The sequence below is a fragment of the Gekko japonicus genome, unplaced genomic scaffold (genome assembly GCF_001447785.1).
Source record: "Gekko japonicus isolate JY-2015 unplaced genomic scaffold, Gekko_japonicus_V1.1 scaffold1789, whole genome shotgun sequence".
Taxonomy (NCBI): domain Eukaryota; kingdom Metazoa; phylum Chordata; class Lepidosauria; order Squamata; family Gekkonidae; genus Gekko; species Gekko japonicus.
Genome location: NW_015176026.1, coordinates 96,107 through 123,919, shown reverse-complemented (window position 1 = coordinate 123,919; position 27,813 = coordinate 96,107). Strand labels below are relative to the sequence as shown.

General features: G+C 42.1%; 1 protein-coding gene across 1 annotated transcript in view; it reads right to left on the bottom strand.

Annotated features, from left to right (window-relative positions):
• LOC107123369 (treacle protein-like) overlaps positions 1–27,418 on the bottom strand; it is a 62,626-nt gene extending 35,208 nt beyond the window's left edge. Inside the window, exons 1-9 of the mRNA XM_015426609.1 lie at positions 27,211–27,418; positions 16,785–16,840; positions 9,111–9,241; positions 7,847–7,944; positions 6,246–6,597; positions 5,516–5,610; positions 3,690–3,924; positions 2,570–2,676; positions 486–710 (exon numbers count right to left, since the gene is read on the bottom strand). Of these exons, the coding sequence (XP_015282095.1) occupies positions 486–710; positions 2,570–2,676; positions 3,690–3,924; positions 5,516–5,610; positions 6,246–6,597; positions 7,847–7,944; positions 9,111–9,241; positions 16,785–16,840; positions 27,211–27,321 (1,410 nt within the window). The 5' untranslated portion in view covers positions 27,322–27,418. The remainder of the gene's footprint in view (positions 1–485; positions 711–2,569; positions 2,677–3,689; positions 3,925–5,515; positions 5,611–6,245; positions 6,598–7,846; positions 7,945–9,110; positions 9,242–16,784; positions 16,841–27,210) is intronic.
• Positions 27,419–27,813: the final 395 nt, after the last annotated feature.

Below are 27,813 nucleotides of genomic sequence, written 5' to 3'. Positions count from 1 at the left end.
GAAGTCTAGGAAGTTCATTCAGGGGACAAAGGAGTGGTACTTTGTTGTAGCCATCTCTGGTAGTTGCTAGGGTTCTTAACAGGCATTTTCAGTGCTTATGGAATTTGAACTGGCAACTAAAAACAGCACAGCATTTTGGACTTTACGTGTCCATTCGATGTTGATGTCCAAGGAAAAAGTCCATCTTGAGCAACCAGGCATTTCCCATCAAGCACAGCAATCAACTGATTGCACCCGCTCACTCTGGTTCAGCTAAGGGTGCTTCATGCTGTCAGCACATGGCACTGATCAAGGAGCCTCTTTATGCCAATGGCATACAGCTTGTGCTGACAAAACACACTGCCCTTTGCTGAGACGTATGACAGGAATACAGGATACAACCCGTGATATCTAAACCATGTGCCATTTCCTCCCCATTTTGCGCCTAGTGGCTTCAGAGACCTTACAGAGAAGAACCCAGGGCAACAGTTTCCAAAGCATCTCACCTGTGCTACTGAGGAGGATTCCTTATCCTCACTGTCTGAGGAGTCAGTAGTATCTGAGGTGTGTGCTGGCTTTTTGCCTTCAGTTGCATTTCCAAATCCTGCTTTGATCTGGCTCACTTTTGTCTTTGCTGGAGATGCCTTTACTGTGGATCTTTTAGAAGGAGTGGCGGGAGAGCTCTTCACTGGAGTTGCACTGATCGGTGGACTTCGCACAGCTGGTTTTGCCTAGAGTGAAGAATGTTCAGAATTAGCACATGGCGGTTTCTTATAAGGATAGGAAGAGCCTAAATTTCCTTCTTGGGATTTAATCTTCAAAAAATGTGGTGAGGAATTGAAAGTAAACAACAGTTACCCTGTCCCTGTTCTTTTTTGGAAACCATGAAAGAGATACAGGAAAAATTACCAAGGCTCTCAGTGAAGGGAGCCAAATGAGTCTGCTCCTAGACATAAGGGGGCAGAAAGAAAGACAGGGAGAGAGTTTAAAAATCTGGATGTGAAAGATGGCTAGTTGGGTGGCTATCCTATACCTTTGCTTGCTTCTGAACAATTTCAGCTTCCTCATTATTATAGTTTTACAACTTTGGCATCAAAGAGTTGCATCAAGTAAATAAACAGCAGACAATACATTCCACCTCTATCCTGCCCCTGCCCCAAAGTGGAATTTTCAGTGGAATCAAATGTTAAGCCCATGATGACACAGAACTCATAGGACTGCATCACCTTTACAATGCTGATGGGAGAGTACTTGTTTGATCAGAATTATGAACATCCTTACAGGATTCTTTAGATCGGGGTGTCAAACATATGGCCCAGCCTGCAGGGCTGCTATCCGGCCCACAAGTAACTGGCTCTCTGATGCTTCCTGCTTCTGCATCATAGCTTGTTTTGCCCAGTATCTCCTATTTCTTGGCTTTGGAGAGGAGAGAAAGAAATCCATGCCTCCCTCTCCTCAACTGGCTGAAGGCTCCCTCACCTCCTCTGGGGAGAGAAAGAGCGAGAGAGCGAGAGAGCGAGAGCGAGAGAGAGAGAGAGAGAGAGAGAGAGAGAGATTGAGTCCCCTGGCATTTTTCAAACCAACAACGTTTTAATCCAGGTATAAGCTTTTATATGCATGTTTATGCGGGCGCGCGTTGTGGGGGGGGGGGGGGGGGGGAGGAGCCGTGTTTAAGACCAACAACATTTTATTCCAGGTATTAGATTTGTGTCTGCATACTTCTTGGGGAGGGGGGGGAAGAAAGATGAGTCCCATGGCACTTGGAGAGATTCCCCCTTTATATTTCTAACAGATTGGGGGGAGGAGAAACCTAACAGCACAGCTTGCATTCGTTATTAGTCGAAGGGAGCAAGAGTCCACAAGCACCTTAACGACTAACAACATTTGTAGCAGGGCATGAGCTTTCATGAGTCACTGCTCACTTCTTCAGATACAACTAGAATGTGAGTCCATCTGTCCTTATATCTTGGAGAGTGAAGTGATTTCACATGCCATATGACAATAGCAGACATTAGTATTGAGAGAAGAAACCAAGGTCTCAGTTCAGTCCAGGAGGATGCATTGTCTTGAGCTTAATTATCAGTTGCAATTCAGTAGTCTCTCTTTCTAATCTCTTTGAAATTCCCCTTGTAAGAGAACTGCTGGTCAGGTCAGCAACTGAATGTCCTGGAACGTTAAAATATACCGCCCCCCTGGGGTTTTGAATGTTGTGGTTTCTAACAGCAGCAGAAAGAGTAAGAGTCCAGTAGCACCTTAAAGACTAACAACATTTGTGGTAAGGTATATGCTTTTATGAGACACTGCTCACTTCTTCAGACTTTTTTCCATGTATTCTTTGCAGCCTCCTAGACTTGTCCTGTACCAAATTGAGACCTAGGTTTCCTGACTCATTATCAATGCTGATATCTCCACACCTACTACCCTTCTGCTTATCACACCTAATCCAATCATGCCTGCTATTGCCATTCGGCATCTGAAATTATCTTTATAAAGTTTATATCTCCAATACCTCGTGTTGCATTTTATAGCACACATGACCTGGCCCAACATTTATATCAGATCTGGCCCTCATAACAAATGAGTTTGACACCTTTGCTTTAGATGGAGCTTCCTGAATGGTTGCTGCTTTTGTCACTTCTTCTTCAGAGTCAGACTCCTCACTGGAGTCTTCAGTGTTGCTCTCAGGTTTTTTTAAAGCTAAAATCAGAAGAGAGAAGGCATTCATTCTGAATTCTTAAAACAAAATAGTATTTAATACACTTCAATGTTTAACACCAAGACCAAAAGGAAGTAAAAAAGCCTCAGGGTAGATTCCTTAAGAGTTCTCTCAACTCCATCTATCAATTTTTAAAGTACTTTCACACATCATTTTTTAGTGGTCCCTGCAATGAAACGAGGGTTCGCTTCAGTTATCTAACCTAACCGATCCATACACCCCACATGCCTGCCAAGCAGCTCTGGAAATGAGAGGACCGCTCAAGCCTTAGTGCTGTGCTTTTATCACCAGCTTTGTTGCTTGCAAACCAGTTTAGGAAAACAGTAAGTATGTTCAGAACATGCTAGTAACATGCCTGATATTATACCAGCCGCACATGCATAATATCCTTCAACTGATATGTCTCTTCAATAAAAGCCACCTACATTTTAAGGCATAGAGTATGGCAGAACATGAACTGTTCACAGCAGGTCACAATTTACTGTTTGCCTTCCCAGAGTTGACAGCAACGATTTTAAGAAACTGCATTCAAACCCTAATATCCAAAATACCTAAGAACGGTTTTATTGAAAGCATTGTCTTTATGTTGGGGGGGGAAAGAAGAAAAGAGGCAAACACCAAAAAATGGAAATTCAAAGCCCAGAAGACACCAATTTCAAACCACTCAGTAGAGTTGTTATGATTCTAATCCAATAAGCTGCTTGTTGTGCTGCGGCTGTGCTAGAACACACTCTCAACTACAAAACTTGCCCTTAAAGGATGTGAAGGCAGTTCATCAGTGTGCAATGGATGTGCTACACTTAACAGCATTACAAGCCTATTTCTGCCTTCAGCCTCCACTGAGAACAAGTTTGTTTGATAAATGTCCGAGAGCTGAACTGATATGGCTTACAGTATTATCTGAAATGCGGTACACGTCAATCTCACTGTGAGCCAAAAGAGATGCAGTTCATAAAGGCACCACAGAGACGACACACATCACAAGCCCTCTTACCTGGCTTGGGAGCTGGGGTTTTTACTGCTGTTGTTGTCTTTTCTTCCTCACTCTCAGACGAGCTGCTACTGCTTTCAGAATCTGCTGCCTTCTGTGCAATACTTACTGGTGCTGTACTCTGTCCTTTGAGAGCCAGAGGTGCCTTTACTGTGGACCCTTTAGAAGGTGTGACAGTGGCCGGAGAGCTCTTCACTGGAGTTGCACTGATCGGTGGACTTTGTGCAGGTGGCTTTACCTACAGTGAAGAATGTCAGAATTAGCACATGGCAGTTTCTTTTGAGAACAGGAAGAAGAAGAAGAGATTGGATTTATACCCCGCCCTTCACTACCCAAAGGAGGCTCAGAGCAGCTTACAAACTCCTTTCCCTTCCCCTCCCCACAACAGACACCCTGTGAGGAAGGACCTGAATTTCATTTAGGGGCAGTTTAGAGGGAATTAGATAAACATATGGAGCAGAGGACCATCAGTGGCTATTAGCCACAAGGTATAGATAGGGGCTTTGGGGCAAGTGATGCTCTGTATTCTTGGTGCTTGGGGGGGGGGGGAACGACAGTGGAAGGGCTTCTAGTGTCCTGGCCCCACTGGTGGACCTCCTGATGGCACTGGTATTTCTGGCCACTGTGTGATTCAGAGTGTTGGACTGGATGGGCCTTTGGCCTGATCCAACATTGGCTTCTCTTATGTTCTTATGTTTCTGGAATTTAACCTTCAAAAACATGGTGAGGAATCTAATGTAAGCAACAGATATCCAGGAAAAAAATTACCAAAGGTCCCAGTGAAGGGAGCCAAATGAGACTGCTGCTAGATGTAAGGGGGAAGAGTGAAAAACAGGAAGAGAATTATTATTTAATTTCTACCCCGCTCCATTTCCCGCAAGCAGGACTCAGGGTGGCGTACAACATGTATATACATCAATACATAAAATACACAGAATTAATATACATCAGTACAGAATAATATACACACAATACAATTAAGCTCCAGTTGTTGTTGCTCAGTGGCACAGTCGAGTCCGACTCTTTGCGACCCCATGGACCACATCACGCCAGGCCCTCCTGTCTTCCGTCATGCGCTGGAATTTGCTTAATCTCATGTTCGTTGCATCGAAAGCTCCAGTACTATTCATCAATTTGATCTACTGTTAGATGGCATCACAGATAGCTGGGGTGGTTGGCATATAATCCATATTCCACCCATGGGGAGGATCTTAACCAGGAGAGAATAGAGATGGGGGGAAGAAACCTGGGAGGCCACTGATCTCTCTGACCATCGCTCTCCTCAACCATATGCCCGGCAGAACATCTCAACCTTACAGGCTTGGCAGAGGAGGAAGAATGCTATCCTGGCTGTATTTGTGATCGGTGCCTCTAGAGTAAGAGAGGCATCAAGGGTCACACCCAAATGCCTGACAGAGGAAGCTGGCACCAGCTGTACCTCATCCAGAGTGGGAAGCTGAAATCCTGGTCCTTCCCCACCCCCAACTCAGCCACAGGACCTCCCTCTTCAATAGGTTCAGCTTCAGGTGTCTCTGTTTTAACCATCCCACCATAGCTCCCAAGCAACTGGCCAGGTCTTCTGGGGCAGTGGCTGTCCATTAACAGATACAGTTGGGTGTCATCAGCATACTGATGGCACCCTAGCCTGAACCTCCTCCTGACTAGCTGGGTGAGAGGGCGTGTGTAGATGTTAAAAAGCACTGGGGAGAGGATTGTCCCCTGTGGGACACTGCACACCAACAGACTACACCATCTTTACAGTGCAAGAGGAAGATTACTTGTTGATCAGAAGTATGAACATCCTTACAGGATTCTATAAAGGGAACTACCTGAACAGTTGCTGCTTTTGTCGCTTCTTCTTCAGAGTCAGACTCCTCACTGGAGTCCTCATTGCTGCTGCTGCTGCTCTCAGTCTTTTTTAGAACTAAAATTGGAAAGAGAAGGCATTCATTCTGAATTCTTAAAAACAAAAGAGCATTTAATAGATTTCAACGTTTAAGACCAAGACCAAAAAGAAGTAAAAAAGCCTCAGGGTAGATCCCTTAAGAGTCTTCTCAACTCCGTCTATCAATTTTTAAAGTACTTTCACACATCAGCTTTTAAGTGGTCCCTGAGAGTTCACATCAGTTGTCTAATTGATCCTAACACCCCACGTGCCTGCCAAGCAGCTTTGGAATTGAGAGGACTGCTCAAGCCACAGTGTTGTGCTTTCATCACCAGCTATGTTGCTTGTAAACTGATTTTGGAATCAGTAAGCATTTTGAGAACACACCAGTAACACGTGTTAGATTACACCAGCCTCACATGCACAGTATCCTTCATCTGGCATTTCTCTTCAAGTTCATCAGTTTGTAACAGATGTGCTACCCTTGACAGCATTACAAGTTTATTTCTGCCTTCAGCCTCTACAGAGAACAGTTTCCTTTTATACATACCCAAGAGCTGAAATTATTGGGTTTAGCATTATCTGAACTGCTGTACACTCCAATCTCACTGTAAGCCAAGAGATGCAGTTCATAAAGGCACTGCAGAAATGACACACATCACAAGCCTTCTTACCCGGTTTGAGAGTTAGAGGTTTTACGGCGGTTGACATCTTTTCTTCCTCACTCTCAGATGAGCTGCTACCGCTTTCAGTGTCTGCTGCCTTCTGTGCCGCACTTCCTGCTGCTCTACTCTGTCCTTTGAGAATCTGAGATTGTGAGGCAGCTTCTGGTTTGCCAGAAAGAACTTTATTCTGTCTTGCTTTGGCCGCAACTGAAGGAGATGGCTTGTCTGAAATAGCTTTGTTTGGCCTCTTTTTTGCTTGGACAGCAGCTACAGCTACCCCTTTACCTGGGACAGAGTTGGCTTTTTGAGCAGCAAGCTGCAGAAAATTAGCTGTCCGGTTTCCCGTCACAGTAGTCTTTATCTAAAAAAGAAAAGTGGAAAAGATCCATTACGATTGCCAAGTTATGATAATGTCTCTCATACAAAGCCCGTGCAAGTTCTGCTCTAAGACTCATGGCTCACATGGGCTCGCACTAGCTGTAAGGTCCACATTTCCATTAAAGAGACTGGAGAACTCTGGTCTGGAGTGAAAGATACCAGTTCACAATGTACAAAGGCATTTTGTTCTCCAATGACCTCTGCATTTCAGACTGGTCTGTTACCTTTATAGTTTCTGTTGACTTCCTCTGGAAGTGGACCAAAGTATGAAGAACCCATTTATTATGGTCACTTTACCGTCCTAGCATAACACGAACGGGCAAAACAGTTTCCATTACAGTAGGGATCCCTGAGACATATCTGAAGCTCTGGAAAAAAAGTGTTGCTGAATTTCATTCCCTCAAATCTCAGCCTGAAGTTACCAATTACTGTAACTTTCCACAAAAATCCACTGGTCTACTTTCCAGCTCTGAGTTTACACTGTTAACACTGCAGCTTGCAGCACCACAATCTGGCAGGGAAGACATTAGCAGGGAAAGGAGGTGGGCAGAGACTCTTGCATGTGGCAAATCTTATCAAGCAGGGATTCTAAAACAAAAGCCCCCCCCCCCTATGCATACCACAGTGTAATATATCAATTTGTGTCTGGCTGCAGACTACTTCAAAAATATTTGTACAGGTGTTTTATTTTCCTAACCTATTCAAAGCCCAAAAATCTGGGTTGCGTGTAATATAGGATATTCGGAAAGAATTGCAGGTTCTTTTTTACTGGAAAATGTCATGCTTGTTAAGAAACCCAGGGAAGTACAAAATTAAAATGTATGATTTCCCACTTTAATGCAACTCCAGGCAATTTGAGCTTTCATGCAAATACCTTATAGTTGTTTTGAATTCCATGACTCTCAGAATTTTGCATAAACACTTAAATTTTGATTTCATGACCAGATTTTCAAATGTCTGAATTTATATAACACAGACTACATAAGAAGGTATTTCTTATACAGAAGGGATCAAGTTATAATAATTACTCTGATAACTTCATACACAGTCCCATCTTCCATGAAAGGTAGAAAGGCATTTCAAATCTTTCCTTATCCCATAGTAAAGACAGCAACATTTCCAAACACATCTGAACAGGTATTTTAAACAAAACTAGAACATAAACCAAAAAGTCAGTTTCATGCTCACAATTCACTTCCCTGCACAAGAAACAAAGACAAATGGCTGCTTACCATCTTTCCAGAAACGTCTTCCTCTTCAGAGGATGAATCTTCATCTTCACTACTACTCCCTGCCTTAGCTGTAGAGCTATTATTCACAGGAAGGTTAGCTGCAAAACAGTAAAAGGGAGGTACAATAAACAGGTTTCTAGAACATCAGCGTCTCCAGTCAGAGGGGACACTAAAATTGCATTAAAACATTCTTCTCAAGGTCACTATCTGACAGAATCGTAGCAAGCATTTTATAAAACTCCCCAGTACCTTAGGCAGCAACTCCCTTTTCCTCCCCAACTATCTGCTCCAAGAGTAATGGCGATATGTTTCCTTGGTTGTATTACTCCTTTTATCATCATCTAAGGGACCCGACATAAAAATAACAGTATAGTAAGATGCTTAAAGGTAAAACCCCGACAAGGGGAAGCTCCTTGTGTTAAACTGGCGCCTCCAATGTTTGCACTGATTGCAACCACACTAGCACTTCCCTATGGGTAACGTCTGGAGCTGCGGTGGCTCAAGTGGTTAAGACGCTGAACTGCAGGCTGTGGAAGGTTAGTAGTTCAGCAGTTCGAGACCCGGGTGCCGCATGATGGAGTGAGCTCCCATCTCTAGTTCCAGCTCCTGCCAACCTAGCAGTTCGAAAGCAAGAAATTGCAAGTAGATAAATAGGTACCACTTCGGTGGGAAGGTAACAGCGTTCCGTGTGCCTTGGTGTTTAGTCATGCCGGCCACATGACCACGGAAATGTCTTCGGACAGCGCTGGCTCTTTGGCTCTGAAACGGAGATGAGCACCGCAACCCTAGAGTCGGATTCGACTGGCTTTCGAGCAAGGGAACCTTTACCTTTACGGATAACGTACAAATCTGGCTTTAAAAAGTGCCTCTTGTCAGGGGTTAAATCACATGTTCAGATAACTTCTAGCAAGACAGAGTTAGAAAACATCTGTAGCAGAAGAAAAATGGGGCATCTTGGGCAAGTACTGCAGAAGGAGGGCACTGTTACTGTGTCCTGCATAATTCCCTGCCCTTCCTCATAACATCATGTCCCCCATCTCTACCTAACCCCTCCCACCGTCTTTGATGTCTACCACCCTGGTACTTGTGAAAACCCGCAGCCAGCAGTTACACAGTACAGAAGCATCAAATTTAGTTTCTGTGGCAACAGCAACACTCCTGCTCTTCCTGGACATTTCACCAATGGAGGCACCAGCTGCTCTTTGGCATTTCCTTCTTACTCTGGAACGCTTCACTCCACTTTTTAGGCAGCACTGGTTCTTACTTTTTACGGGGTTTGCCACTTCCTCCTCTTCTGAGGTCTCAGAGCTGCTCTTGGGGTCAGGAATTCTGATCTTTGTTTGAGTATCTGCCTTGATATCATCTCCTTTTTGTTTCTGGGCTTGAAAGGAAGTTCTGTTATAGAAATATTAAAAGTTGAAAAAGACTTTGAAAGGGACAGCTGTTCAACAAATGCACCTTTCCTTGCTATGGACAAATAAGAACCTGCCCGACAGGCCTGGTTTGTCTTACAAAAAATTTGGTACTTGGGCTCTCATTGAGAAGAAGTTGCACTCAAAACAGACTTCAAAATTAACTTAATTGAAAGTGAAGAGTAAGGCAATACACTGGTTATGTGAAACTAAGAATGCAGAACTTAACTACACAGTAGTTTTCAATCTACACCGTTGTTTTAAACCTGGAAACAAACAACATTTAAGGTTGACCTTAGATTGAGCATATAGGGACAGTAGAGATTATGCTCAACCTAAGGTCCACAAATGGTGCTCTATAGGTTCTCCGGGGGGGAAGAAAGTTTCTTGATTGTCTTCTATGCAAAATGTTTCAGAGCTAGACACTACCAAAGGAGAAGATTCTGCAACCACTTCTGGAGAAGAAAATTATTCACACATCCTATTTAGACAGAGATACAAAAAGGAGAACAGGGGGGGGGGGAATTTACCCACTGCCCTCCTTGCAGAGAGTGGAGGAGTACTTACTAGTGAATTCATCATCTAGAGAATTGTCATCTGATGAACACAAGCTCTTGAATTTGGGTCTGGCCTTTATACCCACCTCCAGATATGATTTGTTCCAAACACGCATTGATTTATTTTGTTTGATTAGATAGTTAAAGTTACAAAGTTATTTTGACAATTCTAAAATGCAAATGGGAAATAAATTGCATCCTAAACCAACATTTACACCTGTTATCAATGACTCTTCTGTACATGTATTTGAACAATTAGTTGTAAGGGATTTAACAAAACTTGAGAATTCCTTTAAACACAGATGGAACAATTTTTCAATGCAGGAATGTAACATCATGGGAGATTTGGCGGGGGATGAACCTATTGGTATTAAAGAGGCAGATAAGGATGGGGTTATAGGCCTAACGAACACAAAGTATTATTATACTGAGGTTCAGTGTCAGCTACAAGACCATACTAGTTATGTTGCCATCACAAAGGATTCCACAGAGCATATTTTACATTTAATACACATAGTAGTTAAGAAAGCTTCTATTGTGGGTTACATTGATCAAAAATTTAGAAGGAAGTTCATTAATCAGCATCCTAGGATCCCTGTTTTTTATGTCTTACCTAACCTAACCAGCAGACCCAGTTTTGGGTTTCAATTACATTTTGGAACCATTATCACTATAATAGATTCTTTTTTGAAGCCCTTTGTAACTAAATCTTTGGCATATATAAAGGATAACAAGGATTTCATATGTAAACTGGGGAGGATGCATGTCCCTAATAACTCTGTTTTAGTTTCCATGGATGTGACTGCATTTTGTACCAGCATTCCCCAGGATGAAGCAAGGAACAGATTAGAAAAATAGTTAGATTCTCACTCAATGCTGAGACCTACTACCTATTTTCTTATGGAATTAGTGGACATCATTCTAGAGAATAATTATTTTAGGTTTGACAAGCAGTTTTATTACCAAATTTAGGGGGTACCAATGGGTAGTCCTTTTGCTCCCAGTGTAGCTAATTTGTTTATGATCTCTTTGGAAGAGACAATAATTAATCACCCGAAGGGAAATCTCTTCTTTAAAGAAATAATGTTTTACAAATGTTATGCTGATGACATCTTTATCATTTTAGCAGATGCAGAAAAACTAGAAACATTTTTTTCTGAATTAATACAATCCATGAGAGTATTACGTTTTCCTGTCACCATAGTATGACAGTTCTTCCATTTCTGGACACAGAAGTCTTTAGGAATAATATGAATGAAATGTCTGTAAAAACATTTGTAAGACCTACCGATAAGAATTCTCTATTACATTTCAAATCATTTCATCCACCCCATTTACATTATAACCTTCCATATGGTCCATTTTGCAGATTAAAATGTAATTCAACAACGATACAAGATTATGTTAAGGAAAGCGATAGATTAGAAAAATGACTGTTGAACTGTGGATATCCCTATAGAGTGACATTACAGGCAAAAAACCAAGCCCAGTTGGTCCCTAGAAGTAACCTATTCAATGATAAAAAAGAGCAAGTCCAGAAAGGCATAACACGTGCTTTTCAATATACACCTTTAGCCAAATCAAACAAATTCTAACTGGGCACTGATTTGTGGTTTCAGATTTGCCAGGATGTAGCAATAGACCTTTCATTGGATGTATAAAAACTAGAAGCCTTAGAGACATAGTAATTCAATCAGATTTTCAGTGTTACCAGCATTACAGGGATAGTCCCACTGGACACTATAAATGTGGAAAATGTTCCATTTGTCCCTTTTCCTTGGAGATTAAAAGGTTTGAACATCTGTCTATAAAGCTAACCTATTACATTTTACTAACTGTGACATTAAAAGGGCAATATATGTGATTTTATGCCCTTCTAAGGTTCTATATGTTGGGATGAGTGTATGTGCTGTAAAGACACAAATTATAGCACATAGATCACGAATTCGGAATAAAAATATGTAATCACCTTTGGTTGCACATTTTGTAGAAAAGGGACACTGTGCTGATGACCTAAGGTTTTTTATATTAAGAAGATGTGTACCACATACATATAATTATATCAATGTCCAAAAGTTGTTACTCCATCAAGAGGCAGCTTGGATTTATAGGCTAAAAACACATATGTCCCATGGACTGAACACAAATTTAGATTTATCTAGTTATACACAGGAGGATCTTTTGTGGGGCCATTTGCATTGTCACAATACTGCATGTTGATAGGGTGCAACTGAGATTTTTTTCAACAAGCATGTATGACTATGTACAATATTTTTCATTTTTCATTATTTGGATACTCTATATTCTGGATGTTAATACTGGAATGTTTGCATTGTGACCTGTAGCTTAAGTATTTGTTAGGCTCACATGCAGCTGCATGGAATTACCAGGGTGAGTTTGTTTTTAAGTTCAACATCATTATCAGTTTGTTTTGAGAGCATTTGCCAGCATTGTTAGAAGAGTAGGCTTTGCATCAAATCAACAAAATGTTAAATGATTGGCTTGCTCCTTTTGAGAACACAAAATTAAAATTCCTGACACTTTTGTATATTCCAGTTCCATTCAGCTTTGTGTTATCCCTTATCTTACTATGGTCATGGTTAGTTTTAGGATATTACTCCAGAGAAGGCCCAACTAAGAACCATTCCTAAGGAAGATTTATCACGAAATGGCCTTATATCTGGATGCTTGTCAGGCTGGGACTCCTTGCAGAAGCTGTTTTGCTATATTACAAGACTGGAACTTTTCTTAGTTTTGCTACAGGTTCACAGCTACTATGGTGATATCTTTGTTATTGAACAAGCTGTTGTAAAACTCTGTGTGTACTTAGTAGCCATCATTCACAGTGCTGTTTGTTTCAAACCTGGGACATCTCCAGATTTGCAGTTTTAATCCTCTGTCAAATATAAAAAAAACTGAGCCTTGATATATCCAAGTAGAAGAAAAGACACATGGGCTTGGCAAGAGTTATCCCACATATATGCGGGAGAAGAGAGGAAGATCAGAGCCACATTTCCCTCGCATACAAGAGTCATACTTCCCTCCTCATAGAAGGGCATTACTATATTGATAGTTCTAAGGGCTAACTGGACAGGAATGGAGAACAAAACTTAACTCAATGGTCAGCCATGTAGAATTGGAAAGATTCTGTCCTTCACAAGGAGTTTCCTCTAGGAATGCCTTCTTTACACTTTGACAACCATGCAGATAAATCAAGACTGGTAAGTCTTGGCTGCACATCAACAGAATCACAGGAAACAGCAAACCTGCTTTAGAGGAAGCTCCCTAACATATGTCACCTGATTCAAAAATGTACTTGAAATCATGTGATTCAAGATCCATCCTGGTACCTTAAACAAGCTCCCGGAGAAGATCAGGGCCCTGTGGGATCTTGTACATTTCCGCAGGGCCTGCAAGACGGAGCTCTTCCACCAGGCTTTCAACTAGGAGCCCCCACCACTACCACTAATACTACCAATGCCCGCAATTAACATCTGCGGTGCAAGGGCAGCCTAATCGATATTATATGGTACCATCTGGAGCCCAGAGACTGAGAACCTTGAGTGCGGTATTATATGGTACGCCACTGTGATTTAAAATTGTGAGCATTTTAACTGTAAATTATTTAATTGTAAGTTATTTAATTGTTTTAACTGTTTTAACTGTTTTAAGATCTGGTGCATTGTACCAAATACTGTTAGCCGCCCTGAGCCTGCTCGGGGGGGGGGGGGGGGGGATACAAGTGTGATAAATAAAAAATAAAAATAAACTAGATGGGATAATCAACAAAAAAGAGAGACAAAGGGGGAGGAGTACTTAAAGTATGCAGCCCTCAGTCAAACAACTGATACAGTGTCTTATTTAAGCATGGTGCTCTACAGACAAACAAACTGTCTGCCAGTAGACAGCTTCACTCTCACTCAGACATAACAAAGAAAGCAACAAAGAGGTCATGAGATGGTCAAAAGTCACAGGCCTGAAAAGGAATGAGCATGTTAAAGTCACATATGGATTAATTTAGCTGCCTCATTTTCATTTGAATAAAGGAACGGAGTGTATTTGAGTAAAAGAATGGTGCATATATCATTTGCCTTCTGAAACCTCCAGGTACATTTGTTGTACCAGATATGCAAGTCTTTAGGAGTATAAAAGCAGGAACAAAACTAAATTAATTGCATGCCCCAAGCAAAGAGCCCAATACTGCAAATAAATACAAATAACTTTATTAATGGGAACAGCACACTAATGATGCATGAAATTAGAGATGAAGGGCAAATTAATTTTCCTGTGGAAAAAAATGTCCCATTTCTAAACATTAAACGCTTCATAAAATTAACAACAGTGAATGAATGTCATTGCCAATACAATATTAAACAAACTTGACAGTTTTAAAAGTGTAATTCCTGTTTTTAGGTGACTAACCCTAGGAATTATATAAGAAAATATGTTTTATTGATTTGTAAAAGTGGAGGGGGAGACTAAAACCACAAATTCATATAATCAAGTAAAAACCTTAAATGATTAATTCAACTGATTAGCTGTGGACATAAAACCAAAATTAACATTTTTATTTATATGCTTCCTCTCCTGTAGTAGAAGGGATATTGCCGTCACTCATCTGATAAGGAAAAAGTAACATAAATGATGATGGGAGGGGCTGTGGCTCAGTGGAAGAGCATCTCTCCCTGGCATCTCCAGTTAATGATCAGGTAGCAAGTGATATGAAAGCCCGAGACCCTGGAGAGCCTCAACCAGTCTGAAGAGACAATACTGACCTTCATGGACAAATGGTCTGATTCAGTATAAGGCAGCTTCATATGTTCATAGATATGCCCTAGTGACCTCCATGGAAGAAAGTCAAGTTCTGTCGAAACAGATGAGTGGACAACCATGTCCATGGCATATCACATACACCTCTTTGGGCACACGAAAATGAGTATGTCAAGAGTTATCAGTGCCTCTGGCTCTTAAATTTAAAAAATATAAGGAAAATACATGTCATATTAAATGTTTACAAGTACTATTAATATAAAAATTATTCGCACAGAAAGCTTTGAGTTTTGCTGAATGTTGATTTGGGGAGGATTGCAGAATATGTGCAGAAGACTTGATCTGGGGAGCGGTGGCACAGTGGGTATATCCCACTGTCTTAACATCTGAACTGTGTTAGTTCGAGCCCCGCGCTGGTGTGAGCAGCCAGCCTGTTGTCCCCAGCTCATCGTCCACCCAACGATTCGAAAGCTTCGGCGAGTAGATAAAATGGGAACCACTCCTTAAAGAGAGTGGGCACGCCAATCTCCCTTGTGGGAGGGTGTTAGCTGACGATCGGACATCCTGGTCAAGGCTTGGAAGGCGAAACAGCTTCTCGGCTATGAAAGAATCCCTGCAATGGATGTTCCGGCCAGGCAGTGGCAGTGTGGCAATTGACATACGGGTCCTGAAGCCTGGCCAACATGCAGCCATGCGGAAAACGATGGAGCCAAGCCAGAAGACGTCTACACCGGGCAGTGACGGCGCGTGCAATTAAAAATGAATATATGTTGTCTTCCCTATCCCCTATTTAATTAAATAGTCCCTTGTCTATATTGAGTAACTGTACATCGCTTTGAGCCCACTGGGGAAAGCGATTAATAAATGGAAAGTATTCATAAATGGAAAGTATATCATTTAAACCGCACCTGATTTGTGCCCCCCTCCCCCAATCAAGTCTTCTGCACATATTCTGCAGTCCTCCCCAAATCAACATTCAGCAGGTTATGGGAGCAATCCCAAGTAAGTTTACTCATGAGTAAGTCTTATCTTATTCAATGAGGCTTACTTCTAAGAAAGCATTCTAAGGACTGCCTCTTTCAGAAACCAGAACCAAAGACTGAGCTTTCCCATCTAGAACCAGAGGATAATTTTCTGTGGACTGCAGGAATTTGTCTGCAAGTCAAAGCCATTTTACTATTCTACTGTATCTCTCAGGCAAGAAGATACTCTGAGTTCAATCATCTTAGCTGAGGATTCACACTCCTTTCAGAGACCTCTGTAGTTTTCAAACTGATGCATGTACCTACCCTTACGATCTAGTGACCATACTGGGGTTTCAAAAAAAGATAAAGAAAAAAGGGTGTGAGGCGAAGGAAGCCCTCAAGGGTTAAATGTGAATAGTAACGCACGGTTCATCTTCCAGGTATTATTAATTGGTCTCCTGGCCTGTACAGTTCTTCTTCAAGGCCAGAGCTGGTAATGTGGTCATTAGCTTCTCATGAGAACCTGCGGTCTTGTGTGATAAGATAATCTTCTAGATGCTTCTCCTAGCAACATGTCCTGATTGGATGTCATCCTCACCTGATGTTGCTGGGTCCAAAAACTATAACCGAGTTTAGGGCCTGAATTAGAGAGACTAGCTGGGATTTTGACAGACTATAGGCCTGAACTATGACCTGCTTGAATTGCAATTGCTAGCAACGTAGAGAATGCCTGAGCCTTGGCCTGTGACTTTTTGAAAGTAAGGTCTGTGCCATCTAACACAAATCCTGCATTTTGTTACATAGTTGCACTAGTTTTCTTGTTTTCTGGCGGCATGATTTTAGAGTAGCGTGTTGCCTATAGAAGAAAGTTTTATGTTAATTAGAGATTGAAATAAACTTTATAATTTTTTAAAAAATTGAAATAAACTTTATAAATATATATTTTTTAATTAAACAACAGTATGGTTACTTATGTACAACTGCCCTGGGGATCCACGGGGTTCAGCCTTGGACTCCTTGACAAAGGGGAACTGGAAAATATGCCAAGACTCTGCATCTGGGCCTCTAGCTGAGAACAGTTTATCCAGGCTTGATTGCCCTATGGTAATATTTCCATAAGGAAAAGTCAAGTGATTAAAGTACACAAATAGTAACAATAAAAAATATGGCTTTCGGGCAGTGCTAGAGAGAAACCCTTTCAATATGAGTTTCCTTAAAAAAAAAACTTACTTACTTCTTCCACTGAGTGATGATATCCTCAAGAGTGACTGAGAGTGATGGGAAGTTTTTCTGTACAAGAAGAAGCAAAATTAGTGTTTGCTTTAATTTAAATCAGGAATACAAAAGAAGTCCACAACTCCAGGGTCAAGCCACCGTCACACTGAGATTACTTCAGAGTTTACAGTTTGGGAACTTTCCAGGAGAAAGTTAACAAGAAATCAAACTGAGTTCTTGGTGACATGAAGAGAGCATCTAAAGCTGCAAGCCTTATAATGTAATGTATGCCTTGCAGAAGTCACACTAAATTCACAAGAACTCATGCTGAAGTAAACTTGCGTAGGTACTGAACTCTGGTGGCTTGAAGTCCTAAACTCACTTAGGGATGGGGTTTAAACACATGACTCAAGGTATTTTGGAACACAGTTATTGTAACCTCTGGACTCAATACAACGGAAAGAGGTTGCTTCCACACAGATGGTCTGTTTCTCCTTAGCACCCTAAGGGACAGAATTTGCTGTTCATTGAGAAGAAGAGAAGAAGAGATTGGATTTATACCCTGCCCTTCACTACCCAAAGGTGTCTCAGAGTGGCTTACAAACTCCTTTCCCTTCCCTTCCCTACAACAGACACCCTGTGAGGTAAGTGGGGCTGAGAGACCTCTTGACAGAAACTGCTCTTTTTCAAGAACAACTCTTATCAGATTGGTACAGCACAATATCTTATAAAAATATCCTGCACTTATCTATCAGAGCCTATAAATTTCTAGTCTCCACTTTTTAAAAAAGTAAGCCTTGAACAGAGATGGCAAGAAGATACTAGAGATACCTTGGCAAGAAGGTGGCCTAATTTCTTTTTTATTTTTAAGTGAAAGTTGGAAATTCAGAAGAAATAGATCATGGCAATATGTTATCACTGTATAATTTATTGCACTACATCGATCTACTACCTTTACTTTAAAGTCTTCACACACATGTATGGAGCATCATTTGATAGCCTGCACTTGTGAAACAGCCTCAAAGTTCAGACAACACAGAGAGAGCTTTGATATTAATTCTAGATGTCCCCAAGTATATACTCCTTAACCACCAAGGTGGAAATAGGAGAATACCTCGGGGGAGATCATCTCCCTCTGACTTTTGAAATTACCCTTCAGCGGAGGGCCACTCCCATTTACACTACTTTGGAACCCCAAGAGCGAACCCTAGTCAAGAAACCTATTAAATGGTCTCAAGAGACTGAATCCCAAATATCTGAAATTCTTAATTGGGAAAACATCGAGACAAGTATGTCCCAATACTGCCTTTCAGGTGATATTGTAACAGGGTTGGAATGCTATGAAACATTGATGAGGAATTTATCATCTCTTTGTTCTGTGGAAAGGGGGGCTATGGGAAAAGGTGAGACTACACCCAGACCAAAGAGTAATAATTGGTACGATGAGGAGTGTAGGGAGTTGAGGGAATTGAAGAGATTAATTAGATCACAGTTTAGAATAACTAAGAATACAGGTCATCAGAAGGATATAGAAAAGATTAGATTCCTTAAACAAAAATATAAGAAGACTATCAAACGAAAGAAGGAGCTAACATCACAGAAAGATTGGTCATCCTTCCATCTAGCGATAGCAAATAACGACCACAAGTTTTTTTGGAAGCTAATTAAAAACTCTTCCTCCCCTTCATACCACCAGGCAGATATAACGCCATCTCAGTGGATATCTCATTATAGTGCCCTCCTTCAAAGCTGCAGTTTAATTTTAATTCAAGAGAAAGCTCCCCTTAGCAAATTGTGTGAGCATTCATTATTTCTATTCTGAAATGTTCAGCACATCTTTATCTGAAACAGTTGTTATACAAGACAGAATGAGAACTATTCTAAGAATTTTAACATAGAGGCAGGTTTTTAAAAAAGGTTTTGGAGTTTAATATTGTGAGTATATTTGACTTTTTTAAAATGCCATTTGAGGACATACTAGTTGTGACACACAAACTTTAATACTGTGACAGTTTCAGTATGTGTTCTGCTTAGGCATGTTGAACAGTTAGATTTGAGTCCAGAAGCCTGAAGACCGCTTTCGACTCAATCAATCGCGGTAGGCTATGGTGTAAATTGGCAGATTCTACAATAGATAGAAGACTATTAGCTCTAATTATGAATCTATACACCGACACTTCCGCCCAAATTAGATACAATTGGCAGGGTCAACTCACCGCTAGCTTCCAAACCAACAAGGGTGTGAAACAAGGCTGCTTGCTTGCTCCGTCCTTATTTAATCTATTTATCAACGATATGATTCCATTTGTGAAATCGCAGGCTAGACATCCCCCTTTTCTCGCAAACACACCAATTTCAATCCTTCTTTACGCAGACGATGCCATCCTTCTCTCTAAAACAGAACTAGGTCTAAAATCAGTAATTAATGCATTTATTACATATTGCAATAAAGAGGACCTTAAAGTTAATTACTCCAAGTCAAAGATCCTTAGGTTCTCTAGAACCTTTCATAATGGACCTAAGGTGATAAGCGCACTGGGCGGGACCTTGGAGAGAGTCCCCTCCTTCAACTACCTGGGTATCATTTTTAATTACAACTTATCATGGAAACCACATATTCAGGCGGCCCTCAAAGTGGCAAATATCACAACTAAGGCGATTAAAAAATTCTTTTATTCCAAGGGTGCTAAACATATACCAGCTGCCATTAAGATCTTCAATGCGAAGGTTGCCCCGCAGATCCTTTATGGGTGCGCGGTGTGGATTGAAGGTGTATCTGACATCCTTGACTCACCCCTACACACTTTTCTGAGGGAAATTGCGGCAGTCCCGAGATGTGTAGCGGGAACAGCACTTAGGGTTGAATTTGCCCAACCATCAATGGAAAAGAGAGCCTGGCTTGCAGCTTTCAAACTGTCTGTGAAGAAGGGTGCCCAGGGTGGTAGCACAAATAAAGTGGGTTTCTCACATTTAATCCCCTGCGACACCTACAAGAGCAGTCGCTCAAAACTAATTACACAGAAATTAACAACCTTGGGGATTGATATAACAGCTTCATTGTTAAATGAGCCGCTCAGAGAAATTAAATCCAAACTAAGGGATCTTGACTTCAGCAGTACCCTCCAAAGAGCTCGACGTACTTGCTCTGGTCTATCCTTGGGTCTTGCCCCCCCTGAGGCTATTCCATCATATTGCTACACTTTAAAGATTCCAAGACAACGCAGAGCATTCACCTTGGCGAGACTCAACTCCTTCCCCTCTAAGGTGCTCTCTGGTCGTTTCTTGGGACTTCCGTTTTCGGAACGTGTCTGCGATTGTGGACAAGAGATGATAGAAACTATGGATCATATAATGCTTTTCTGTCCTAAGTGGAATAAGGAAAGAGAGAGATACATCATTCCCGTTATGAGAAAAGAAAAGCTTCCTCTCCTTCCTTGGGTAGTTTCAGTGCTTTTGTCTGATAACTTCCCTGACAATCAAACCACGGCTATAGTGGCTTCCTTTCTAGCTGCGGTGATTAAGAAAACAGATCTCCCTGAGTTTAATTAGTTTATTGCTGATAACTGTCGACCTATATACAAATTTGATAATTTTAAGTGTGTGCTGGTTTTTGTTGTTGTTGTTGTTTTGGTGTGTTTTTTTTTATTCTGTACAGTTGCTATGGCTTTCTTGCTAATGCAATAATTATTATTATTATTATTATTATTAATTCTAAATTACAGTGTTATTTTTTTCTTACCTACATTCTTTGTGTGAAAAGCTCTGCAGGATCAGACAAAAGGCACATCTAGTACACTGTTCTGTATCCTGTGCTGGCCATTTAGATACCTGTGACAGACTGCCCTTAACAGCAGGCTTCTTTAGTGTAGCAATTTCAGAGAGCAAGAAGGTGAAGAATTAACTCTTCACTGGAATTTTTTAGTGACAGGTTGCTGCCTTCCCCCACCTTTCCTTTGATTGGCCAGCACCAGCTGAGAACTATATGATTAACTGAGTGCTGAGGGCATAGTCTTTTTGGGAGTCTTTCAGCCAGTTGGTCTTCCAGAAGTCAGACAGTCAGTTGGCTTCTGACAGTACTGGTTGCAGTCAGTAAGATTGACAAAGTCAGTCAGACAGGTTCACCTTTGGAGTGAAGGGAAATGACTCCTTGCCTTAACTGTTTTCTATCAATTCTGAGGAAGAATTCAGTACCAGGACCAAACATTTAAGAATCAGCCTAAGCTGAAGTCTGTTTTACACAGACACCAGAACTGGGATTGGGCAGCATGCTGAAACTCCCATTCAGGCCAAAAGCAAAGGGCCATATCTTCTGAGGAGAAGAATTCCTACCCAGTTACATAGGAGGGGGGGTTGCTCTGAGGAGACACGTAGTCTGTTGTGAAGGGAATCGGATTTAGACACCTCGGGATATTGAAATAAACTGTGGTTTCCAAAAGGGGAGAGTTTAGGTACACAAAGTTACCATCACCAGGAAACCTGAAGAATCATAGGAAATTATATGAAGAAACAAACATTGTAACTGTAACTAAAATACTCAAATCCTCTCACTGTTAAGATCCAAGAATACATGAAAATAAGCTTCAACCACACTATTTTGATTGTTAAAAGATAATCTATTAACAACAATTTTACCTCAGTATTTCCAATCGCCTGTTAAATAAAACTGTTGTTTCTGCTTGAATGTTATACCATCTCAAGTGTAATGTGAAAGGGAAAAACAAGAGGGCTCCTGCTTTTCCTATCAAGTTCCTGAGCTGGGCTAAAAGACAAATTAGATCTTTTGTGAACAGACAGACTATTAAAACATTGACTAAATCCACACTACTTGGGGTTGCGCAGTCACAGTTGGACTGTAGAGATAAACTAATTTTTGGCAGGAAAACCTGCCTGACAGTAGGGAAGTGCTAGGGGTCCATCCTAACACCTCTGGGAAGTTCATCAGATGGGCATAAAGGCAACTACTTTCCCCCAGTGCTCCTACCCAGCAACTCACAAGAAGGAGCATGCAGCCTCTGAGCATGGAGGTTCCATCCACAAACTTGTCTAGTTACATCCAAAGACACCTCTGCTAGAAGCTACATCTTGTGGCAGTGAATTGTGTGTGCTTATTATATAATTGTGTGAAAAAGCACTTCCTTGAGTCTTCCCTGTATATCAACTTCATTGCATGCTCCCAAGATTACATGTCATGCATACATCCACAGATGAATCAGTCTTATTTTTACAAAGTCAAAATGTCAAAGCCAGCTTAAATGTACTGTCTAATAAATATTCTTCTAAAAAACAATAAAGAAGAGATTGGATTTATACCCTGCCCTTCACTACCCAAAGGAGTCTCAGAGCTGCTTACAAATTCCTTTCCCTTCCCCTCCCCACAACAGACACCCTGTGAGGCAGTTGTGGCTGAGAGAGCTCTGACAGAAACTGCTTTTTCAAGAATAGCTGTGCCAGAACTATGACTTGCCCAAGGCCATTCAGCAGGTGCAAGTGGAGGAGTGGGGAATCAAACCGGGTTCTCCCAGAGTACAGTTTGCGCACTTAACCACTACACCAAACTGGCTCTACACCAAACCCACTGACACGTCTACCACTAAGGCACCCAGATAACAAGCTCAAGGATCGGCACAAGCTACGCCAAACAAGCATTAGCACCTTATGGGTAATAGGAAAAAAGAGACTTGTGGCACAAACGTTCATAAACTAGCACCCATCAGCAGAAAAAGTTATCGAACGACAATGCCTAAGCTATTACTAGGGGTGCCTGGGCTACAGTTATTCTCGGATCTGATGAAATAAGCACTATAATCTATAAATGTTTATGACACACTTAGTCTTTAGGGAGCTGCAAGCCTCATTTGTGTGCTCAAGTGGTTAAGACACTGAACTGCAGGCTGGAAGGTCGGTAGTTCAGCAGTTTGAGACCCAAGTGCCGCATGACGGAGTGAGCTCCCATCTCTGGTCCCAGCTCCTGCCAACCTAGCAGTTCGAAAGCAAGAAATTGCAAGTAGATAAATAGGTACCGCTTTGGTGGGAAGGTAACAGCGTTCCGTGCACCTTGGTCGCATGACCACGGAAACATCTTCGGACAGCGCTGGCTCTTTGGCTTGGAAACGGAGATGAGCACCGCAACCCTAGAGTCGGATTCGATTGGCTTTCGAGCAAGGGAAACCTATAACAGATTACCACAGCTATTCTGCTGGAATTTGTATCTGAAGAGTGCATACCAAGCCAATGCTCCTCCAAAGCTGTAACACGCTAGAACTATTAGTGAATTATGTTCACCAGTGGAAAAGCAACATCAACCAATCACACATAAGATGACTTTAAGAACATAAGAGATGCCAATGTTGGATCAGGCCAAAGGCCCATCCAATCCAACACTCTGTGTCACACAGTGGCCAGAAATACCAGTGCCATCAGGAGGTCCACCAGTGGGGCCAGGACATTAGAAGCCCTCCCACTGTTGACCCCCCCCCAAGCACCAAGAAGAAAGAGCATCACTTGCCCCAGAGCCCCTATCTATACCTTGTGGCTAATAGCCACTGATGGACCTCTGCTCCATATGCTTATCTAATTCCCTTTTGAAGCCGTCCATGCTTGTAGCCGCCACCACTTCCTGTGGCAGTGAATTCCATATGTTAATCATTCTTTGGGTGAAGAAGACCGCTCAGCAATTTCATGGAGTGCCCACGGGTTCTTGTATTGTGAGAAAGGGAGAAAAGTACCTCTTTCTCTACCTGCTCTTTCCCATGCATAATCTTATAAACCTCGATCATGTCACCCCTCAGTCGTCTTTTCTCCAAGCTAAAGAGCCCTAAGCGCTTTAACCTTTCCTCATAGGGAAAGTGTTCCAACCCTTTTATCATTCGAGTTGCCCTTTTCTGCACTTTTTCCAAAGCTATAATATCCTTTTTAAGGTGTGGTGCCCAGAACTGCACACAGTATTCCAAATGAGGTCTTACCATTGAGATCGCACCATTGATTTCTATAGGGGCTGATCTGTTTTCAATACTCTTCCTAATAATCCCCAGCATAGCATTGGCCTTCTTTATTGCAGTCACACACTGTCTCGACATTTTCAGTGAGTTATCTACTACAACTCCAAGATCTCTCTCTTGATCAGTGTCTGCCAGTTCAGACCCCATCAATGTGTATTTATAGTTAGGATTTTTGGCTCCAATGTGCATCACCTTGCACTTGGCCACATTGAACCCCATATGCCATGTTGATGTCCACTTGCCCATCCTTGACAGATCCCTTTGGAGTGCCTCACAATCCTCACTGGTTTTCACCACCCTGAACAACTTCGTATCATCCGCAAATTTAGCCACTTCACTGCTTACTCCCATCTCCAAATCATTAATGAACAAGTTTACTCATTAATGAACAACTTTACTCTTGATTATCTATAATACCCAGCACATTCTGGTTCTATGATGACAATTATGGTATAGAATCCCAAATCCATCCCCAGAAGCATAGAGAAAATGGGGGCAGAGAAGCCACATTACCATTAATATCCAGTTTGATGGCAAGTGAAAGGTAACTGACTTTATAGAGGGATAATTCTCAAGTGTCAGGTAACTTCAGGGTTGCTTACACTGTATCTAGGCAACAGCTTATCCCCAAACTGATTTTTCACTGTAGAGCTAAACTGGAAAAGGGGAAAGGTGGCAAAGGTGGTACAGGAAGCAGCAATCACCACCATCCCAAAGAAAAAGAAATGCAAGAAAGCAAAGTGGCTTTCTGATGAGGCTTTACAAATAGCAGAGGAAAGAAGGAAAGCGAAAGGCAAAGGCGAAAAGGAAAGATTTACCCAACTGAACGCAGATTTCCAGAGAACAGCAAGGAGAGATAAGGAGGCCTTCCTGAATGAACAGTGCAAAGTAATAGAAGAAAACAATAGAATGGGAAGGACTAGAGATCTCTTCAAGAAAATTGGAGAAATCAAGGGAGCGTTCCATGCAAAGCTGGCCATGATAAAGGACAAAAACGGTAGGGACCTAACAGAAGCAGAAGAGATTAGGAAAAGATGGCAAGAATACACAGAAGAACTATACAAGAAAGACCTCGATGTCCTTGACAACCACGACGGTATAATCACTGACCTCGAGCCAGACATCCTGGAATGTGAAGTTAAATGGGCCTTAGAAAGCATTACTAACAACAAAGCTAGTGGAGGTGATGGTATTCCAGCTGAGCTATTCAAAGTCTTAGAAGATGATGCTGTTAAAGTGCTGCACTCCATTTGCCAGCAAATTTGGAAAACGCAACAGTGGCCACAGGATTGGAAAAGGTCAGTATACATTCCAATCCCAAAGAAGGGCAATGCCAAGGAATGTTCAAACTATCGCACAATTGCACTCATATCACACGCTAGCAAGGTCATGCTCAAGATCCTACAAGCTAGGCTTCAACAGTACGTGGATAGAGAACTACCAGAAGTACAAGCTGGGTTTCGAAGAGGTAGAGGAACTAGAGATCAAATTGCCAACATTCGCTGGATTATGGAGAAAGCAAGAGAGTACCAGAAAAACATCTACTTCTGCTTCATTGACTATGCTAAAGCCTTTGACTGTGTGGATCACAACAAACTATGGCAGGGCCTTAAAGAGATGGGAGTACCAGACCACCTCACATGTCTCTTGAGAAACCTGTATAAGGGCCAAGAAGCGACAGTTAGAACCGGATATGGAACAACTGATTGGTTCAGCATAGGAAAAGGAGTACGACAAGGATGTATATTGTCACCTTGCTTATTTAATATATATGCAGAGTACATCATGCGAAATGCTGGCCTGGATGAATCACAAGCGGGAATTAAGATTGCTGGGGAAAAGATCAACAACCTCAGATATGCAGATGATACCACTCTAATGGCAGAAAGTGAAGAGGACCTAAAGAGCCTCTTGCTCAGAGTAAAAGAGGAGAGCGCAAAAGTGGGCTTGAAGCTCAACATCAAAAAAACTAAGATCATGGCATCCGGCCCCATCACTCCTTGGCAAATAGAAGGGGAAGTCGTGGAAGTAGTGACAGACTTCACGTTCCTGGGATCCCAGATCACCGCAGACTGTGACTGCAGCCATGAAATTAAAAGACGCCTGCTCCTTGGGAGGAAAGCGATGGCGAACCTAAACAGCATGATAAAAAGTAGAGACATCACCCTGCCAACAAAAGTCCGCATGGTCAAAGCAATGGTATTCCCAGTAGTCATGTATGGCTGCGAGAGTTGGACTATAAGGAAGGCCGAGCGCCGAAGAATAGATTCTTTTGAACTATGGTGCTGGAGAAGACTCTTGAGAGTCCCTTGGACTGCAAAAAGATCAAATCAGTCAATCCTAAAAGAAATCAACCCTGACTGTTCCCTGGAAGGCCAGATAATGAAACTGAAGCTCAAATACTTTGGCCACCAAATGAGAAGGGAGCACTCCCTGGAGAAGACCCTGATGCTGGGAAAGATTGAAGGTCAAAGAAGACGGGGACGGCAAAGGATGAGATGGTTAGACAGTGTCATCGATGCAACGAACATGAAATTGAGCCAGCTTCAGAGGACGGCGGAAGACAGGAGGGCCTGGCGGGAGATGATCCATGGGGTCGCGAAGAGTCGGACTCGACTGTGCGACTGAACAACAAAAAAGAAGGCATTCCAACCAACATAGTAGCTTTTGTAGATATAGTGATAGCTAGACAGTAACTATAAAGCTATTGGCCATAACTATATAACTCTTCAGATCGTAACCCACACTCAACTTCCTGGCTGGACTGTAGAAAAGATCAAGAGTCCAGTAACATCTTAAAGACTATCAAAATTTGTGGCAGGGTATGAGCTTTCGTGAATCACTGCTCACCTGAAGTTATTTGAAGAAGTAAGTAGTGACTCACGAAAGCTCATACACGACCACAAATTTTGTTAGTCTTTAAGGTGCTACTGGACTCTTGATCTTTTCTACTCCTACAGGCCAACCCATCTTGATCTATCTCCTGTTGAGACTAACAGCAATGTATGCAAATTGGCAAAGTTCCCATGTGGTTTGTGGATGCCAGCCACAAATCAGTAAGTTTGGAAAAGCCACCTGTACAGAAGCTTCATTAGACACTTCTGCAAATGAGCGAGAACAAGCCAAAGTCTGTCCAGTGTCTCACATTTTCTACATTTCATTATCTTTCACCTCTACAGTTCTAAACACGTCACTACTAGCATTGATACGTCACATGTTCAAAGCACTTCACATACTAATTCCTACAAGAGCCTTGTAAAGCAGGCTAGCACGATTATCCCAGGGACACAGAAAGCACCATAGAAAAAGCTGTCCACAAGCTTCCGGATCTCCAAGAGAGTGTTGCCCTACACTCGTTGTCGATAATCACGTGGAAAATTAGAGACCTGGAACAGCAGTGCCTTAGCCCCGATCCCTTTCCACCCACGTGGGAGATTTAGCAGTTACCTGACCGCTCTGTCGCAGCAGCTCCTTTGCCGCTTTCTGATAGCCAATCTGGACCAAGTGCTGGTGCACAAGCGCCAGTAACTCCTTCTCCTCGCTACCCGCTGCTGCCATGCTCCTTTTGATGCTGTTTTAGTCAGCGCCTTCTACCCTCACGACAGGCCGGGGGTCAGCAACGGGTAGCAAGGGAGCCACATGTCCCTAACCTCCTGCTCCTGTACCCTTTGACCACGTATACTTCACTTCCTGTTATCGAATCTCGCCTCCACGGGCTTCTGGGAAATGTAGTCTTATCGGAAATTTTCGGCGCTCCCCCGCTTTTGTTGTGCTCCGTCGCCCAACTTGCCTTAATTCTAGGTCTGATACTTTTTGAGTAGAAATTGGACGTTCAAGGCCATGGTCACAGGATTAGGCATAGGTTACGAGGATGCACGTTTTGCAGCCTAGGTTTTGTTTGCAAGCACACTTAAAGACTACTGCCGCCTTGACTCACGTGTTAATAAACAAGGTTGGCGAGTAGACTGCGTAGTATTTCAGCTAGCAGATGGGGGTGCATCTTACGTACGGTCCACCCCTCCATTTCTCATTGCAGTGCGAAATGCTGCC